The sequence below is a fragment of the Theobroma cacao genome, chromosome 8 (genome assembly GCF_000208745.1).
Source record: "Theobroma cacao cultivar B97-61/B2 chromosome 8, Criollo_cocoa_genome_V2, whole genome shotgun sequence".
NCBI lineage: Eukaryota > Viridiplantae > Streptophyta > Magnoliopsida > Malvales > Malvaceae > Theobroma > Theobroma cacao.
In genome coordinates, this window is record NC_030857.1 from 16,889,568 (window position 1) to 16,909,510 (window position 19,943).

At 32.8% G+C, this 19,943-nt stretch overlaps 1 protein-coding gene and 1 pseudogene across 1 annotated transcript; one reads left to right on the forward strand and one right to left on the reverse strand.

Annotated features, from left to right (window-relative positions):
• LOC18592979 lies at positions 663 to 5,145 on the reverse strand. Its single transcript, XM_007019964.2, has 5 exons — positions 4,412 to 5,145; positions 2,979 to 3,440; positions 2,252 to 2,629; positions 2,104 to 2,171; positions 663 to 1,222 (listed from the first exon to the last, which is right to left on the reverse strand). The coding sequence occupies exons 1-5, from the start codon at positions 4,979 to 4,981 to the stop codon at positions 1,003 to 1,005; spliced, it is 1,698 nt and encodes a 565-aa protein (XP_007020026.2). The 5' UTR covers positions 4,982 to 5,145; the 3' UTR covers positions 663 to 1,002.
• LOC18592981 lies at positions 11,639 to 14,925 on the forward strand (annotated as a pseudogene).

Here is a 19,943-nt window from a genome sequence, read left to right on the forward strand (position 1 = left end):
TACATACTAAGCTAATAGACACATAAGCACTTGGTAGAAACAGTGTCAGAAGGGAAGACCAAGTCAAGTTACTTGGGCCTGAATTCAGGAGGTGGAGGTTAATCTTGTCTGGATAGGAAAAGGTGGAGATAGGTATTGACATAATGCCTATAAATAGGGGGTGCCACAAACACAATACAGCACAGTCCAAGTCCTCGACCTTCAAATGTTCTACATTACTTATTTTTTTATCCAGCTCTTGGTGAGCATTCTTGTTCAATCTATCACCAGCAGGCTAGTTCAAAATTGACTTATTTTAGTTACATTTTTTATAAGTTAGAATTGAACAAAAAATGCTCATTAAGAACTTGGTACCAAACTAGTTCATGTAGCCAGGCAAACATCCTGCTTTGAAAACCAAGCATTTGAATAATTGCGCCTGAGATAGCTCTACCTTTGTTATATGGATTAATTTGCCTTTAATATAATCCAACCCAATTGTGCATTTGTAAGAAATCCAAAAAAGAATATACCCTTTAAATAACAATCGATTAATGGATGCCACAGAGATTTTGAGACTAGAGAGTGGAACTAGATGCTGCTTTTAGGGAGCTGCTGCCTTTGTATTTCAGCACATCAGTTCTTATTAAGGATCTGAACCTGGAACCTAGTCCTCCAAAAAGTATAAATGCCCGTATAAGTCGGTCCATTTCATCTTTAGAAATTTAGAATTTTTACTAGCACTGCAAGCACCACTTAATGGAAAGCCGTCACACCAAACAAATGCAGTACATGAAGCTACTTCCTAGTAACAAAAATAGAGCTTCAGTGACTTGACAGTCAGACGGTAAGAATTACCCAAGCATCCAACAAGCATTACGACTATCTCTACATTCCTACAGGTTAACGGTTAAAAACACATTTTTACAAGAGACATGCCCACCCAGAGTCACAACCAACCAAAGCTGAAAACTCTAGATGCAAATCCAAGATTAGGGAAAAAGGGGCCGTGCCAAAAACTGACTAGCCTGAGCCAGACATGAATGACATGGCTCGCCGGAAATCTAGAGATTTCAGAGCGGAATCAGGGAAATGTTTTCCATCTGCTACCCATAATCCACCTGCATGGGGCAGTAGAATCTGAGGTTGGCTATTTACTTGACCTTCTTCACCAGCTTTAGTGGATGAGACTTCCTTCTTTTTCTTCACAAATTCAAAAAACTCTGCTACTTGACGTGCATACCTTCACCAAAGCCAGTTCAGGAACAAATTAAAAAACTCTAAAGGCACATGGGACATATGAACTGTTGAATGAAGACGTGGACATCAGCATATTAATATCTGAACTAAGAAAAACAAATGTTTAAAACCCAGAACCAAAAGTAGATAAATCAAGAAAAATATATACTTTTGAAGAGTAGACACAAACTAATAAGGGCACAAAACATTTACAAATAACAGGAGGGGTATCGGATGCCAAGAGAACTGATGCACATAAAAATTTCTTTCTCTAATATTCACATCATAGTGCAATAAGAAACTCTTAACAAATCATGAAGCTAATCTCTTAGACATTATTACCACTTGAGTGCTTAAAAGTTTAATATTTCAGCACAATGCTAAGGTCTATTGTCCTTGTATTGATTTTATAGAATAGGAGACCTAGATGCTCTTAGATACGATATGATCAAAAGAGGGTGATATTGGAGAAGCGTCAACTCAAAATCATTCTGACTGGTATATCAAATTCCCAGCTTTCTGCTAAAAAAACATGCAAATCAAGGGTTGGGAAATGAAACAAATTAGAAAACCAGGCCATTCACAATTGCCACTGAAGAAGCTCTTTTGTTTCTTTATTTCTTGAATAAGTAAGCAAAAGCTCATTTGATCTTCAACCCAGGCTTGGCCTAGTTATTGTTACTTCTCTTTAAGAGGGTTGGGACTAAGGTTCAATTCCTTCTCCCCCCTTAGTCTTCCTCAAATATTCCCCCACCCTCACCCCCCAACACTGGTAAGAAAAAAGAGCCCTACCTATCAATACAGCATTTGAAATTGTAGGCATAATATTCTGTTCAAAGTTATCTTTTAACTAATTTGATGAAAACAGTAGGGATGTTATCTTACTGTCTCTTTGCTTCAATATCTCTGCTGAAATCAATGTTGGGTTCACAGTCAAGAACCAAAGCAGGAACCTGTTCATAAACAAAGAGCCTAAGATACAGCCTGAAGGAGAGAAGCAATCTAAATTCCAAAATAAATGAAATCATCATACCTTTTGAATGCTAGAATGCATATGATTACCCTCTAAATAGAACACTCGATCTCTAATATCAGGATGCAAAGAGCTGTCCATATGGACAGGCAACTTACTAACAGACAGCACTCCATGATTTCCACTTTGGAATGGGAAAAGCCAACTCTCATGCTTTTCATGCAAGTCTCGGAGATAATCTAGGCTCACTCCACCCTCTTCTGTTCTCTTTCGCAGCATCATCCTCTTATGGCATGTATCGGGACTTGCCCTTAGATAAATAAAACCATCAGGAATAAGTCCAGGCAAGCATGATACAACTGGATCAAACCATGAGTCATAAATGCTGATCTCCATCTCATTCATCCAATTTGCTTCATGAACAGCTCGTACAAACACCTTAATTAAGTAAAAATAAGATAAAGTTGTCAGCCTTGAAACTCTTAGGTCAGGGCTTTCTTCCTCTTGATTGTAATGAACCAAAGGAGAAAGGAAAGAACTGCAAGGATTCAAATCCTATGACTTTGGTCATTATTGAACTGACAAATGCATAGGAACTTCTAAAATCCTTTGTTTTTTAATTGGGTCAAACCTATTTTAGATTCCTCAAAAGACAAAAACTTAGATTAATGAAACTTGTGGGATATGCAAAACATGACAACCATAAAGAGAAACTGTATTAACATATCATCATATCATCACAACCTGCAGAAAAATAACAATAATAATAAGCTATTCAAATGCTTACCATCCTGTCGCTGAAAACGCTCCTTTCCATCAACCTGAGTGGCTTAATTCCCCCAGATGACTCTCTCTCCTGCATAACCCTTGTAACAAAGACATAATTTTGAAAGGTATAGGCATACCTCTCTGGTTCAGCATAAAACGCGTCTAATATATTGAAATGGTCAGGTCCAACATTCTGCCACTTATCAATGGGTTCTGGAACAATCTCAACAAGGTCACGTAGCTCCAGTGTTTCATTAGCTATTCTCTGAAGGAATGTTGTCTTTCCAACACTAATATTTCCTTCAACACAGAATGTTAACCGTTTCTTTGCAGCTGGCTTTACGTCAGAGTCTGAATCCTTCAGTTCTTCATCCACACTTTCTTTAATAAAAGTTGTTATACTCTCTGCATGATTTCTGTGGATAATCCCAACAGAACTTTGTAAAAACTCAACCATCTTCTGACTAGCCTTCCCAAAAAACTGCAAAAAAGGTAAAGCCCAGATCAGCAAACAATCTCATCAAAGCATCACAGAAAAAACTATGGTTTCCTCCGTGCACATGAAAACATAAGTTTGCACAAGATTTTTCAACCAATTTACTCAAAACTCTGTTCTTCATGTTTAGGCACTTACAACCATTTGAACTATTTTGGATCCAGATTGGATACCCCTCCATTACTTGCCAATACACCCATCATCATTCAAACATGTAGGACCCACCCATGAATTGTGGAAGTCATACCTGTGAATGTTGATTAAAGGTGTTGTGAAAAGTTTTGAGTAGAAAAGTAATGGAGGGGAGTCAGACCCTTTGGATACAGTCATCTAAACTTGGCACTTTTTTGGTCCTGGAAAATGAGAATCCACACTTCATTTCTTAGTATAACAGGCATACTTGGAAATTACTTTCATAAAACAACATAACCAATTCATACTTACTCCTCTTATTGCAAGCACATCAATAAAACAACATGCCATCAGCATGTACAAAGTTTATACAATAACTTTATAGTATGGGAGAAAGGACTTGGAAGCTAGAAAGAGTCAGCTCTATGCAATGGAGAAATGAATCTACACAGTGATGTGAATAAGTTACTCCAAACAAAAGCTCTGGAAACACAACTATTAAATAGATAAATCCATCCATTTTCTGAAATATTACAAAGAATAAAATAATCAGAAAAATAAGCAAAAACCATTCCAGACAATGGGGAAATATAACCAACAGACCCCTTTTAGCTTCAGAGATGCCCATGAAAAACTGCAAAAGAAAACCTCTAAAACTAAATACTTTAACCCAACAAAAACCACCATCTAACTCAATTTTTGACATCATCAGAATAAAGATATAAAACTACAAGCACATTAAAAATCTAAATCCCAACTCAGATTTACACTAATCAATCCATATAATGTCTACAACAAAAATTCCAAAAAAAAAAGGAAAAAACCTTATCCTTGTACAATTGCTTGAGCTCGGCAACACCCTGAATCCCATTCTCAACGAGCTTCCTCAAATTTCTAGGTCCTACACCTGGAATTGTCAACAAATCCGGACTCCCCACTAAAACCCCTGAACCCTTTTGCCTTCTATTCAGCCTCATCGGCTTCCCTTCCTCTTCTTTCCCTTCTTCATCACCCAAACTCTTCGATCCTTCAACGGGACCCAAAGCCTCCTCTACACCACCCGAATGGCACCGAGCTGGCCGAATCCCAATCCTCCCAGGCCAACCCCGTAGATGGGTTCTTGCATTTGAGCAGGGCTGGTAAATACTACAAGTAGAGGTAGTGTAGAACCGCCGGGAAAAAGAAGGGTTTTTGTTGGTAAGAGCGGCGGCAGCGGCGAGGGCTAAGCCGCTGCCAGAGAGAGCAGCAGTGGGCATCGTAAAACGGGTACTGTTGGTGGCAGGAAAGGAGAAAGGAAGAGAAAGAGAAAGAGAAAGAAAAGAAAGAGAGGGTTTAATGGAAGAAGTACAAAGAAGTGGAAGGCCAGAAGGGCTTCTTCGTATCAGCTTCTGCATCCCTCAAACGCATTTCACTGTCTCTGTGCTGTCTTGTTTCCCTGCTAAGAATTCAAAGGAAAAAAGTGAAGCTGGAGAGGAGAGAGAAGAGGCGGGAAGAGGGTTTTGCAGCAGTTGGTGCAAGCTGTGCAGACTTTTCAGTAGGGTTTTTGAGTGGATTTTTAGGGGGGCTTTTTTATTTTTTATTTTTTATGTTTTATTTTTATAAAAAATAAATTAAAATTTTCTTTTGGGAGAATGTGCCCTGAATTTAGGGAGTTTGGCGCATAAGCAGGACTAGGAGGAGGACAAAGATTTTAAAAGAAAAGGAGACATAATTTTACAGCACGACACGTCATCGTCAAATTAATTTTAATGTACCAACCAACGCGGTTCTCTCGTGTCTTTGGTTGTGATATGTCAGCTGCCCTTTTATTGTATTCTTCCCTCCCTTGGTTCTCTATTCCATGTTACCCTATAAAGAATAACCGTACTATTTGCCCATACCCTACCTCATATTATTTTTAAATCATGCATATGAATATATCTTTCTGTTTTCGAATTTAGGGTATAAATATTAATAGTTATATAAGTAAATAAGAATCAAGATTTCAAATATGTATATAAATTTATTTAATAATATATAATAATACGATAAATATGTTTATTATATTTATCGATTTAAATTTTATACAATATGACATAATTAACACAATTAAAATTTATACAAGATATAACATATTTACATGATTGCTTTGATTAACACGATTAAATATATTTTAATTTTAATTATATGCCTAAACTCATGGGTTTTTACTTGAGTCAAGGCAAGCTTGTACATGTCTTTAATTTTAATTTTAAATTATATTTTAAAATATTTAATATTTTAATAAATAAATATAACATAAATTATTGGATTAGGTCTGAGCATAAGCTTGCGTTTATAATATGTCAAGTGAGGTCTAGTCCAATCAAACCCGATCCATGAACATTTTTTATAAGATCAAAATACCTCAACAGTTCTAATATTTGCGCAACTTCTTTTAATTTAGTCTCTCTACTTAAAATCATAACAATTTAATCTCTTAATTTTAAAAATTACTTTAATGTAGTTCGTCCAATATTTTCCTTTCGAAATTATTCTTCTCAGAGCTGACGTCAACATTGACGTGATATTGACGTAACATGTGAGGTAGCTGAAAATGCTGACATAGCAGTGCCTCATCATTCTAACATGCTGACGTGACAGTGCCACGTAACGCTACATGCTAACGTGGATTTGCCACATGGCATGTCAAGGATAGGACCACATGTCACACACTCTTTCAATACCAATCTATGAAACGCCACATGGCAGTCTAGAAGATGCCACATGGAGTGTTATGAAGGCATCTCCTATCTCTTCCTTGTTTTCTCCTTTTGAAATTATTTTTCTCAAAGCTGACATCAGCATTAACGTGACATTGATGTGACATGTGAGATAAGTTGGAAATGCTTATATAGTAATGCCACATCACTCTAACATGTTGATGTGGCAATGCCACGTAACGTTACATGTTGTCATGGATATGTCACGTGGCATGTCAAGGAGGGCACCACATGTCACATTCTCTTTCAACACCCATCTATGACATGCCATGAGGCATGTCCAAAGGATGCCACGTGGCATGTCATGAGGGCATTTCGTGTCTCTTCCTTGTTTTCTCCAAAACTATTGTGGGCTTATTAAATTTTGAACCCAAAAGCTCATGCAAGCATAACAAACTCCTAATGACCACCTCTAAGCTCTTGCTTTTGATTATATATTGCTTCCATTTGTTTTACTTTTTTCCTCACTATCTTCTTTTTTATTTTTTTTTCTTTCTGCACTGGACGCAAGCTATCGATCGTCGATTATTTTTTTCTTTATTCACTAGACGCAAGCTATCAGTCGTCGGTCCTTAAGGGAAAAAGTGAGAAGAGAGAGAAAGAAACAAAAGAGGAAAAAAATGAGAGAAAAGAAGAAAAGAAATAAAAGCAATATATAATTATAGATAAAGGCTTAGAATTGGTGGCAAGGTGCTTGTTGTATTTGCATGAGGTCATCTTCGGTCCTTAAGGGAAAAGGTGAGAAGAAAGAGAAAAAAACAAAAAAAGAAAAAAAATAAGAAAGAAAAAGAGGAAAGAAAAGAAGAAAAGAAACAAAAGTAATATATAATTATGGTGAGAGGAGAGAGAGAAAGAAAAAAAAAGAAAAAATAAAAAAGAATAAGAGGAAAGAAAAGAAGAAAAGAAACAAAAGTAATATATAACTAAATATAAAAGTTTAGAATTGGTGACAAAGAGCTTGTTGTATTTGCATGAAGTCATGAGTTCGAAATTTAGTAAGTACACAATATTTCCCTTGTGCTTGTTAAGTTGTTTCAAAAATCTATGATCTCATGCAAACACAACAAATTCCTTGCCACTAGCTTTAAACTTTTACACTTGATTATATATTGTTTTTGTTTCTTTTCTTCTTTCCAATGAGACATTTGATTATATATTGCTTTGTTTCTTTTCTTATTTTTTTCTTTCTTATTTTTTTCTTTTTTCATCTGTCACTTCTTTTCCGATGAGATATTTGATTATATATTGCTTTTGTTTCTTTTCTTCTTTTCTTTCCTTTTTTTTTCTTTCTTATTTTTTTCTTTTTTCATCTGTCATGATCATCGGACGCAAGTTGTCGGTTGTCGGTCTTTAAGGGAGAAGGTATGCAAACACAACAAATTTCTTGCCACCAGCTCTAAGCTTTTACATTAAATTATATAGTGCTTTTGTTTCTTTTGATAAGAGGACACATTTGTTTATATATTACTTTTGTTTTTTTTATTCTTTTTTAAGGAGACATTTGATTATATATTGCTTTTGTTTCTTTCGTTTTTTTCTTTTCTTTTTTTTTCTTTTTTATTTTTTTCTTTTATCATTGGTCATGGTCATCAGACATAGGTTGTCAGTCGTCGGTCTTTAATGGAGAATGTAAGAGGAGAGAGAGAAAAAAAAAGAAAAAAAAAGAGGGAAAGAAAGAAAAATAATAAAAACGAATAAAAGGGAAAAAAACAAACAAAAATAATATATAATTAAAAGAAAAGGTTTAGAGCTGATGGCTAGGAGCTTGTTGTGCTTGCATGAGGTCTTAGGTTCGAACTTAGTAAGCTCACAAACAAAGAAGAGACATAAAGTGCCTTCTTGACACGTCATATGTCACTCTCTTGTCATGCCACGTGACGTCCTTTGGACATGCCACATGGCATATGCACGTCAGCATGTCAAAGTGATGTGACATTTCCATATCAGGATTTTCAGTTTACTTCACATGCTAGGCAACATGATATTTTTAATTCTACATTCATGCCATACCCAATATTCTGGTGTAACCTATCACTGAATCTTCCTAATTTTATTCCACTAGCTTGTTTCCATGCCTTTACAATCTTCTTAACGTTCTTTGACGACCTTGGCTCGCCATAAGAAAACTTAATTTAATCAAGCTTATAAATCATTCGGACAAATTATTCAAACTCGATTTGTCTCCATTTTTTATAAATAGGGCATAACTCAATGCCGCCCATAATCCCAAGAGAGGAACTAACATCTTATTTCCACATCTCTACAACATTGGTTGAAACACCATCCATGGTGTTTTCCATACCACTTGTTGTCTCGTGAGGCTTCGTAGTCTTGAGATTTGTTCTTGTTTGGATTTTGGTTTTAGCTATTCACTTTCACAAAATTCTTTGATAGGAATACTAATGGAGAGATATGGTGCTCGATACTTCCTTTTTTCATATTCGAAATGGCTTTTAAACCACACAAGCAACAATGGTGCACATCCAATCAAACGCCTTTTTTTTTCCATTACGTTAACAGTAGCTCAGTGATCTAAAGGTTTGTTGATGATGGATTAATTTTATTTTCAACGTGCTAAAGAAATCCACTACTGCTACCTTGATATGTCCCAAAACTTTTGGGAAGATAACCTTCCCATAGATTGCTAATGAGATAATACACATGCTTATTTCATCTTCTAGATGCTTTTATGATGCCACTATGAAGAAACTCCCATTGAATATAAACATTATCTCCTTTTGTTTAACTTTCATGTCAACTTCTCGCAGACTGATTCTCATGATTTTTGCAATCTTTTTTTAATAACTTGTTTTTTGTCGTCTCAAGTAATTCTTGTATGCACTTGGAAAGTGTATGCAAAGTAAAGTTGAGTATTCTTCAATTGTTGGCATCATATTCATTTCACTGAAGACAAAACATATGTATGAGAGATCTTAAAATTAAATGATAGCTCTAATCATTTAGTCATCAATAGGTATGCGAAAGAGTGATGCAATATGCCCATACTTCTTCTCGAACTCCTGTTGTTTAGATGCTTCCCAATGATCCCAAATGTTGATAAAATATGTGAGGTCATTCTTTTAAAGATCAATATGAACCTGCTCAAGAAGGTTAGAGACATATCCCTCTTTCAAACAATCACCCTTTACATGTTGGATATGTTCTGATCAAGTCTTAACGTTCAAGTCATCTTCACATATGACCAGGGTGGATATGATGCGAAATAGTCACTTTGTGGATGTGTTTAGGGTATTTTCTACCATACTCTGTTACATAACAAATACCTCTATATGAAACAAGATGTTAATGTATAATCATGAAACAATCATAATATAAGGTTCAATAGGTATTTACATGGTAAAAAGCATCCTTTCATGTGTACCTACATGGTTGTTCTTTAATGGGTTTGGGAGGCTTTTCCTAGGCTTAGTTTTTTATTGTTTTCTATATGCTAGGCATAGTTTCACACAAAGCTAATAATTCCCAAATTACTCTTTAGTGTCATCCACTTGAGACTAGTAAGGCACTTCAATCCTCACCCATTACAGGCTTTCAAATAAAAGGATTCAATTTGAGTGGAAGTATTTCACATGCCCACACAGAGGTTATCACCTCACGAGAGCAGGGTACTCTACTTCCTCCTAAATAGGACAAAGCTTGGGTATAAAGCTCATGCACGTATACCAAAATGTAATGTGTGCAAAGAGACGTACAAAAATTTTTATCATCCATAAGTAATTAAAAATAAAAATAGTAAAAATTTGTAATTATTTAAAAGTAAATCTTTTAAATGAAATTTTTAAGGGACGTTGCAAAGGGCAATTTATCTTAAAATTTTTATAGTAAAAATAATTATGTGACCTTACCATAAGGGTTGGGGGTAATCCCATAGATATTTTTTACCACAAAGGTTTATTTACAAATAATTAATGGGAACATAGATAAATAAATACTTTAGATTTTGTAAATATAATTTCATAATGAATATTTAATATAAAATAAATGGAAGTCCTTGGATGATGGAATTTCAAGGATGTTATAAGGGATAACTTTCTTGAAAATTTTTAGGTTAGAAAATCTTTCTAAATTTTATCAAAAAAGTTGGAGAATTTAGAAAGAATTTTCAATATTAAAAGATATTTTATTTATTTTAAAATAATAATAAATTAGAGAAATAATTAAGGGAAATAAATTAGGAAACCGAAACAAAATTAATTGAAGTAATTTCGGAAAAAAAATATTAGAGGGACTAAATTGAATTAATTCTCAAAATTAAGAAACTAAATTGTTACGATTTTAAATAAAAGAACTAAATTGAAGAGAGTGCACGAATACAAAGAATGTTGAGGTATTTTGACCTTTCTATTAATAACTAGATCAATAATTGTTAATGATGATAATACTTTGTAAACAATTTATATAAAATATGTCAAATACATACATATAAGTTGCTTTCTTTGATTTTATTAAATTAGATTCAATTTTGCCTAACATGTTTGGATTAGTTAGATCCACTATTGAACTCATATTGCCTATTCTTTTATTTCTTTCCTAGTTCCAATATTAAATTCGGTGCCTAACTCTTATTACCTGCTACTAATATTATACTCTTTGATGATTTTAAGGAAGCATCAACAACTTTTTAAAAGTGCTCAGGATAATATAAGATAACATCCATTTTCGAGTTGTTTATATTATCTTGAAAATAAAATTAATCAAGAGAATATACACGTAAAATCAAATAATTGAATTAAATAAATTTTTTTGACTCATTTATAAAATGAATGAAATAGAAAATGATCAATTAGTGAAAGTATATATACACATATACATTAACAGGGATATTAAAGAATAGGGTATTCGTTATTTTTTAGTACTTTAACTCGAATTTTATTATTTAATAAGATATTTGAACCATCCAATGAAAATTTTGAATTAATACCCAAACCACCCAATTAAAATAATCAATACAGATATTCTTTGAATATGTTGATATATTTATCCTGTTTTTTTCCTGCATTAACTAGAATCTTGTTTTGTTTTCTTTTTCTATTTCCTATTGGAAAACAGTTGGTTGGCACATACATACAACTAAATAATTATTCAGAGTGGAGTCTTTTGGATCATTTGATTAAAAAAATTGGATTTCTTGGATTTTTTTAATTAAAAGAAAATTTAATCAAGAGCAATGTGATAAGAGTACTACAACTACCAGTTTTGCATATATATGTGCCTGCAATGATAGTTGATATCATTCAAAGGGATTTGAAGAGCAGAAAATGGAGCTGGGTTTTCTTCTGCACGCCTTGATTCCGTCCTGGAACTCTGCAAGCAACTCTTTTCTATCGAGAAATTCTTGTTTGTTTCCCTGGAAAAGTAAGGATATATACATATACTGTTAACTTACTTTAGTATAAATTTACCTTTTACATCCTTCTTTTGCCTTACAACCACTTACTAGGGGACCAAAAATGGTACTAGTACACAAGCCTAAACTAATGATCGTTTTCTGGTTGGTTTATAGGTTGGCATATTGGCCATATATTTCGCTTACATTGCGATTGCTTCATTTATATTGCCTGCAAAAGTTGTTCCTGGAATGATCATGTAGGATGGCACTCGTCTCCATTATCGCTGCAATGGTCACCTTCATGTTTTAGGAATTTCTATTTCTGCAGTTGGTTTGATGCATTTGTTTATTATAGTATGACTCACTTTATTTGTTTTTGATTAATTTCAGGGTTGCTAACACTACTTTCGTTAATTGGCCTTCTTGGCCTTGGTTCTAAGATGAATCTAGTATCACCGACGGTATGTACGTGTTTGCTGAGATAAAATTTCAAAGTATCAGTTGTTTTGTGCTCACAAATATGTCTCTGAAGTCTTGATTCTGATGAAAATGTTTGCAGCTGATATCAGACAGAGGACTGGAGCTGCTATCAGCATCTTTTATGTTCAGTTTTCTTGTAAGTTGGGAGGAAATTGCTTTTATTGACATTTGCTTATGAGAGCTTGCTTATAACTATGATTATTCCTTTGTTTCAGGTAGCTACAGCACTCTACATTGCTGGCTGCAGGTGCCGCAGTCAAGCTTCCTCGTTAAAGCCTCATTTAACAGGAGACTTACTACTTGACTGGTATGCACGGTTCCATTGTTGTTGTCTTTGACAGTTTGTGTTGTTTACTTTGATCCAAGTCAACAGTTCTAGTTTTTTCCCTTGGCTATGCTGCTTATCTTTATAGTTGTGCCTTTTTGTTATGTTATAGGTATATGGGAGTACAGCTAAGTCCTCATTTTATGGGTATTGATCTCAAGTATGTAATTCACTCTCAAACTGGGCATGCTTTCTGCTTCATAGAACATAGCATCTGTGTTTCTAATGGATGATGGATCATTTCTGTAGATTCTTCTTTCTTAGAGCTGGAATGATGGGATGGATACTCATCAATCTATCAAATCTAGCAAAAAATGTCCAAATTGGCACCTTGAGTCTGTCAATGATCCTCTACCAACTATTCTGTCTGGTAAGAAATAATGATCTAGTGGTGATTCTGGTTGGATCCCATGTCGCTATCGATGCCTTTCATATCAATGCTAAGCTGCCTTTTTTCACCATCTTTATTCCAGATACATGTTATGGAAGTTTTGTATCATGAGGAGCAGTTGACCTCCAAGGAAGTGCCGAGTACCTCATCTCTTATAGTGTAACAATCATTACCCTCATTCTTATTTGATACTCGGCCTTTTCAATTGGGGCTACAACAATTTGTGGTTTGTCTGTTAGAGCTGGGACATAATGGTTGAGAGATTGGGCTTCATGTTGGTGGGTGGATATCTGGTCTGGGCTGCTGTCATGGGTACCATCCAGGCAAGCAACCAATGACTTCAAAACAAATTTCTTGGCAATATGCACTGTGCCACGGTTTAAAAAGAGAGTCATGAATCACGTATCAACGATCTATTAGAATATGATTTGGTATTTAAGTATTTACATCATTTTCAATTTATAAAATATTTTTTGTGAGATAAAATTATAAGACCCAATGATCCAAAATAAATAATACTTTATAAGTTGATGTGGATCGTAATGCATTGCATATTCGTCCCTATACTATTGATCAATATGACTACAATGAATGGTCGGTATTAGAGAACATATAATTTTACATCCCAATCTGATGTGGTAATATATTGTGACTTCTACTCATACTGGTGAGATACTTTGTATGTAAAATCATGGGACTCTTGGGGTGAAAACGAATATAATACCTTGTAGTTAGATTGGGTTAGGTCTCTACACAAAGTCTATAATATAGTAGTCATATGGTAATATTTATCAGTCTCCAGTGCATGAATGCTGCAGTCAATTAGATTTGACTCTTTAAAGCTTTTCAAGTTTTGCATTGAGAGAATGCAATAAAAATGCAGTAGACTCAGCCATTGGCATAATTACTAATTGATTCACACAAAAGAACCAGCTGACTTGAGAGATTTTGAGCACAATGAATCAAGAAGGGCAGAAAAGCATATGAATGCAGATTTGTTTTTGTAAATTGCTCATCTTCACCTTTGCTATAGGGTTGGTGGCTTTTGCATAACCAAGTGGAGTTATCAAGAGCAGCAGCAATAGCAACTTGCTTAATCTATCTGATCGGGTAAGTCTTTACCAGTGTATAGGATTAGCAAAGAATTAACTAGTTAATTCATTCATTTTGTTACCTTGAATATTTGGCTTATTGATCGATGCATGATGTCCTTTCTAAAAAAAAAAATCATTTATTCTACTACATTATTCTTTTTCCTTAAAAAGAAGAAAAAAAAATTGGCAGGGTTCTTGGATATAGAGGAGCCAATAACCAAAAGCATACATTCAAAAAGAATCCTAAAGCACTTGTATGGGGCAAGCCTCCAAAGGTGATTGGGGGGCAGTTGCTAGCTTCAGGCTATTGGTAAGATTTTCCCATCTTATCATCTTCCTTAATACTTCTAATATAGCTTCAGATGATAACCATTATCAGACAAAGAAGTATCTTATATACTGAGACTGTAAATTTGCTTGATGCTTAATCTCATTCTAATTCTATTGCCTTGGTCAAGGGGAATTGCAAGGCACTATAACTACTTTGGGGATTTCTTGCTGTCACTTTCCTTCAGTCTGACTTGTGGCATAAGGTAATTGTCCCCACAATTACATCTTATTTGTAGTAATTTGAAAAATTTCCTGATGGGAAATTCATTCCTATTCCTCTGGCAGTTCTCCAATTCCGTACATCTACCCCTTTTGTCTGGTGTTTTTTTTTTCATATCAAGAGAAAGAAGAGATGAAGCTCGGTGTGCTGAAAAGTACAAAGAAAAATGGGCAGAATACTGCAAAAGTTGTTCCTTGGAGAATAGTTCCATACGTGTATTAGTCACCTAATCGGAAAGATTATTTGGACGGGGAATGTAAAATGTTTTACGAGTTAATGAAAAAATTAGCGTGAAATATCTCATGTCTGAAAAAGACGTAAAACATTTTGTAGTTATCTTTTTTTTTTCTCTCTAGGACCGATCTCACTTAGAAAATATTGCTAGCCTCCTCTTGTGAGATTCCACAAAAGAATAAAATAATAAATTATGATTATATATTTTTCTTTTTTTCATCTTTTTATTTTTTATTTTTTCCCAACAAAGCATCATCAATTATTTTTATTCAGCTATTTCATAGGGAACATATCACTGCAATTATTTTTACTAACATACTACAATCTTTAATATAATACAAAATAAAATTTTCACACATGAAAATCTTTTTTTTCTTTTAATTTGTAAATTAGGATTTTTTGACTTCACAAACTAACCAATATTGCGATACGATGAGTAATAAATAAATAAATAAAAATAGTTAAATAGTATTTATATACAATATTTTTAGTATTATAAAAATATTTTGGATGTAATGCATTTGATGAATGTTAATATTTTTATGGATGATTCAAATAATTGAAGATATTTTCGATAATTTATTTAAATAATAAAAAATATTAAATTTTTCAATAAAATATTTTACACGGAAATAATATTCGTCCACTAAATTATTTTACGATTATAAAAAAGAACCTTCATTTTATTAGTACTTCCATAACTTATACCAAGGTACTCAAGAATCAAGATGGAAGCTAATATTGATGGTGCAAATTGAATTTGTAAAAGAAAATGTATTGGGTATTGTTAAGGACTAATAAGCCCATACTACACACCAAGGTAAGACAGTGGAAACTAAACAAGCAGCTAGCCTATCCATTCCAAAGATTCAGAACTATTCTTAAGTGATTAGGCTATTCATGGACGCTGTTTAAGATTTAAATTGTACCTAGACATCAAGTTTAGCAATTAATGATCATACTGTATTTTGTTCAGGATGCTGACGCCTGGATATTGAGTTGATATGCTGACCTTGTGATATTAAAGGAACTGTTCATTCCTTGTTGATAAATGAAATGCAAAATTGAAAAAAAAAATATATTTACATGAGTAAATGAGTCAATTTTCTACAAATTTATATTCTGTCATTCCTTGTTTCTATGTGGTATCAGAACTCCATTACACACAATAACCAGACCATCGTAACCTCACTTCAATGGTAACCTTGGCTGAATCAACCACCACCCCTTCCTCCTCTGCTGTGCATCAATGTCAATCTACCTTTGAAACTTAATAATACAAATTTTCCTTCTTGATAATTGTAATTTAAATCACTCATTGCTAATCGCAATCTCACATTGTATTTAACCGAAGCCACACCTTATAAAAAAGAATATAAACCTGATTTCATGGCTGATGTAGGTGGATTACTAAAACAGCAAGATATGTGCAGGGCTTGACTCTCTCTCTCTCTCTCTATATATATAACATAATATAGAGTCTAATACTGTCACAATCCATCGAGTCAGCAAAAGATAAAATTGTGGGTAATTAACGTGGGGATCATTGCCTTGCCATGGCTGATGGCCCCCCAAAGGAAATGAAGGAAAAAACGTGGGGTTCTTGGCCTGACCTTCTAGATGAACGTCTCCTCTCACACTCATTATTTGAAGGGCCGTATCTTATCTAATAAACATAGCTGGATAAAGGTCAGAAAGGCATAAAGGGTGAGAGGAAAAAGGAAGGTAAAGTGAGGCAATGAATGGGTGGATGATGAGATTTGAGGAGGAAGAAGAGACAAGGGTTGTTGCAGTTTTGTAACGTCAGCCATTGTACCTACCTCCACCCACCTCTTCTCTGCTTTTTCTGATTTGGCATATATGTTTCATCTCTCATGCCACTGCCTGGTGTTTATCCATTGCTTGACATCTTATCATAACGTTGCTTGGAATGATCTGTTGATGCCCAATGAAACTGGGATTTGAAAGCTGGGACTTAGAGACCTTTTTTTTTTTTAATACCCACTTTCATGTGGCCTGGGCTAACTACCATGTTGTCAGAGATGTAAGCTTATTGAATAATGAACCTAGTCTGGTATTTGTCTTTTTCTCATATTTTTTTTAATTTTGCAATGATTAAAAAAAAGTTAAATACCTATTTGAGTCTGTTTGACGTGATTTTTTTTAACTTAAAAATTATTATGAAGTTTTATAAAAATAATAATTTTAAAATTAAACTAAAATTATTTAGTAAAATTTTTTTATAAGTTATAATTTTTGTTAAAATTATCATAAAAGGTATTTTTTTAAGATAATATTGTAATTATTTTTAACAAATGAGGATATTTTTGAAAAAAGAATATAAATTCTCTTGTATTTTTAAAAAAAGAAAAGAAAAAGCTCTCTTTTGGAGCTTTTTTTTAAGCTCTTTTTTTTAAAATTTTGTTCTTAAAAAAAAAGCTACGAACTTCTCAAAAAATCATATTTGACTTAACTTTTCTTTTAAAAAGTAGATAAGTTGAAAAAAAACTAGGCCAAATATGCAATAAAACTCTAACTATTTATCATATTTTAATTTTAGGTTTTAATTTATTATCTTTTTAAATTGATTATGATGTAGAATTTTTTATATATCTAATTCATAAAACAATGAGAGAAGAAATTAGTGATTATCATTAGACATAATACTTAAAATAGTTCATAAGGCATTGAGGAAAATTTTAATAAATTGTTATTCTTTTATTACATTTTATCAAATTTTTTAATTTTTATTTTGAGCCAAATAAATCTTTTTGGTTGACTCATTATTGTTAATCAAAATATCGCTTGTCATTTTATATTACATGATATTGATCTGTCATCTCATAGATGATGATGTAACATAATAACATAATTATGTATCATTTTTACTCTCTACATTACTATCACATTAGCGTCACGTGGATATAAAATTAACAAGTAACATTTTAACTAATGATAAGTAGTCAACGTCTAGTCAAAGGACATATTTGGTTCAAAAATAAAAAATATAGACTTAATTAAATGCAATAGAAGAATAAAGATTTATTTAAATATTTTTAAATAATTCAATGATTTTTCAAGCATTATACCTTATCATTATTACAATTACTGATTGCCATGTGAGGTTACGTTTAACAAATATAAATTTCTATCGTTAGTCCTATTAACAATAAGTATTACATTTTGTCCTCAATTCCTTTGAAATAAATAAAATAAAATAAATTGCATTGTAATGTAAAAGACAAATTATACAGATTGAATTCGAAAAATGAAGAATTTGATAAACTTATATTGAGCATTTAACCTAAAAATAACTAAAAGGATTATGCAATTTGGGGAATCCAATATAAATAAGAACATTCTTTTTCTAAGATATCCAACATTAACATATTTAATTTCAATCAATTCTATACCAACAAGAATTTGAATTTGGAACTTTCTTTTGTTAAAATATAGTGTAGTTATGAATTAGATAATAGATCAAAATCATATCATAGGACAAAAGTTATTCAAATGCATATGATGTGATGTAGCAAATGAACTATTAGGGTTGTTTGTGAGTTAGTATAAGGTATCATTTTCTTAAAAATGTGTAAACAACATGATAATCTATAATAGGATCAAAACTAGAAAACCAGCAGAAACAAAGTATAATTAAGGTATAATTTATGGTTGATTATATAATTTGTAAGGAATGTCAATCCTTGTCATCAACAAGTTTGGTATCACCACATTAAAGATGTTTTTTTTTTTTTTGTTATTCTTTTATTTTTTAATTAATTTTCACTTTTTATTAATTTTTTATTAAATAGGTTAAATGGATATGTTGGGCGGTTTGGACGAATAAATTTGAGGGCAGGTAGAGAGGTTTGGACAAAGATTGCCACTGCGATACGAACCACAACAATCAATATCAGAAATGGAAGTCAAGTCAAGGTAAGGTCTTGAGATAAAGCAAGACTAGTATTGTGGTAAATTATTGAGCGCCTGCAATAACCATGGCGTCGTCTGTCATTCAAAGAATTATCATTTCTTTTTTGAAAAAAAAAATGTAGCATAGTGCTCCAAAAAAACTCTTATATTATTTTTAAAAATTTAAATAAATTTTTATTTTTTTATTGTGTTCAATTAAGTTTCTGTATTTTTATTTTTGAGTTAAATAAATTTTTATAGTTATGGCTGATTAATTATCATTAGTCAAAATGTTACTTATTATTTTAAACCCATTTGACATTGACTTGACGTTAATGTGGAAGATGAAAAATATCATATAGTTATGTCATCATGCCACATTAAGATGTCATATTATTATCAATTATGATATATCAATATGCTATGTTAGTATCACGTGATATCGAAAAACAAATGAAATTTTTACTAAGACAATTATTAGTCTTAAAGGCTTATTTAGCTCAAAATAAAAATATAAAAATTTATTTGACTTAAAATAAAAATACAAGGGTTTGATTGAATGCAATAAAAGAATAAAGATCTATTTAAATATTTTTGAACATTTTAAGAGCTTTTTTAGGTATTATATCAAAAGATGTTCAGTAATACAATGGTTAATGAGGTATGTATATACAAAGAATTCTCAATTATTTAGGAGAAATCAAGTTAAAAACATCTCAATCGTAATCAATAGCATCATAATCGTACCGTAATTCAACAAAGTCACACTGATTTAGTCCATAATTTGTACAATTGTTATAATTATGTTGATACCTCGCTTAGACTAAAGTATTATGGTAGATGCCAACTTGAATTTGGAAACTAACTCTTGAAATCAACTTGGAAAACGAGTCTTGGTAAAGATATTAGCAATATGATTTGAAGTGGTCACAGAAGTCAGATGAAGAGTCCCTTTGAGTCACATGATGAATGCACAAATGGTAATCGATCTCAATATACTTGGTGGGCTCATGAAACGCATCATTGTGAACAATTTGAATAGCATTATGATTATTGCAACGAAGAACAATGGCAAAAGATTAGGCAATGCCCATATCCTCAAGTAATAGACAAAACTAGAGTAACTCTAAAGTAGCATCCAAAGGGGCATAATATTCAGGCTTACTGCTAGAATGGACAAGTATAGTTTGTTTCTTGCTATGCTAGGAAATGGGAGAATTGTTCAAAAAGAAACAATAATTAGTGGTTGATCAATGATTTGTAGGATCATCGACCTAAT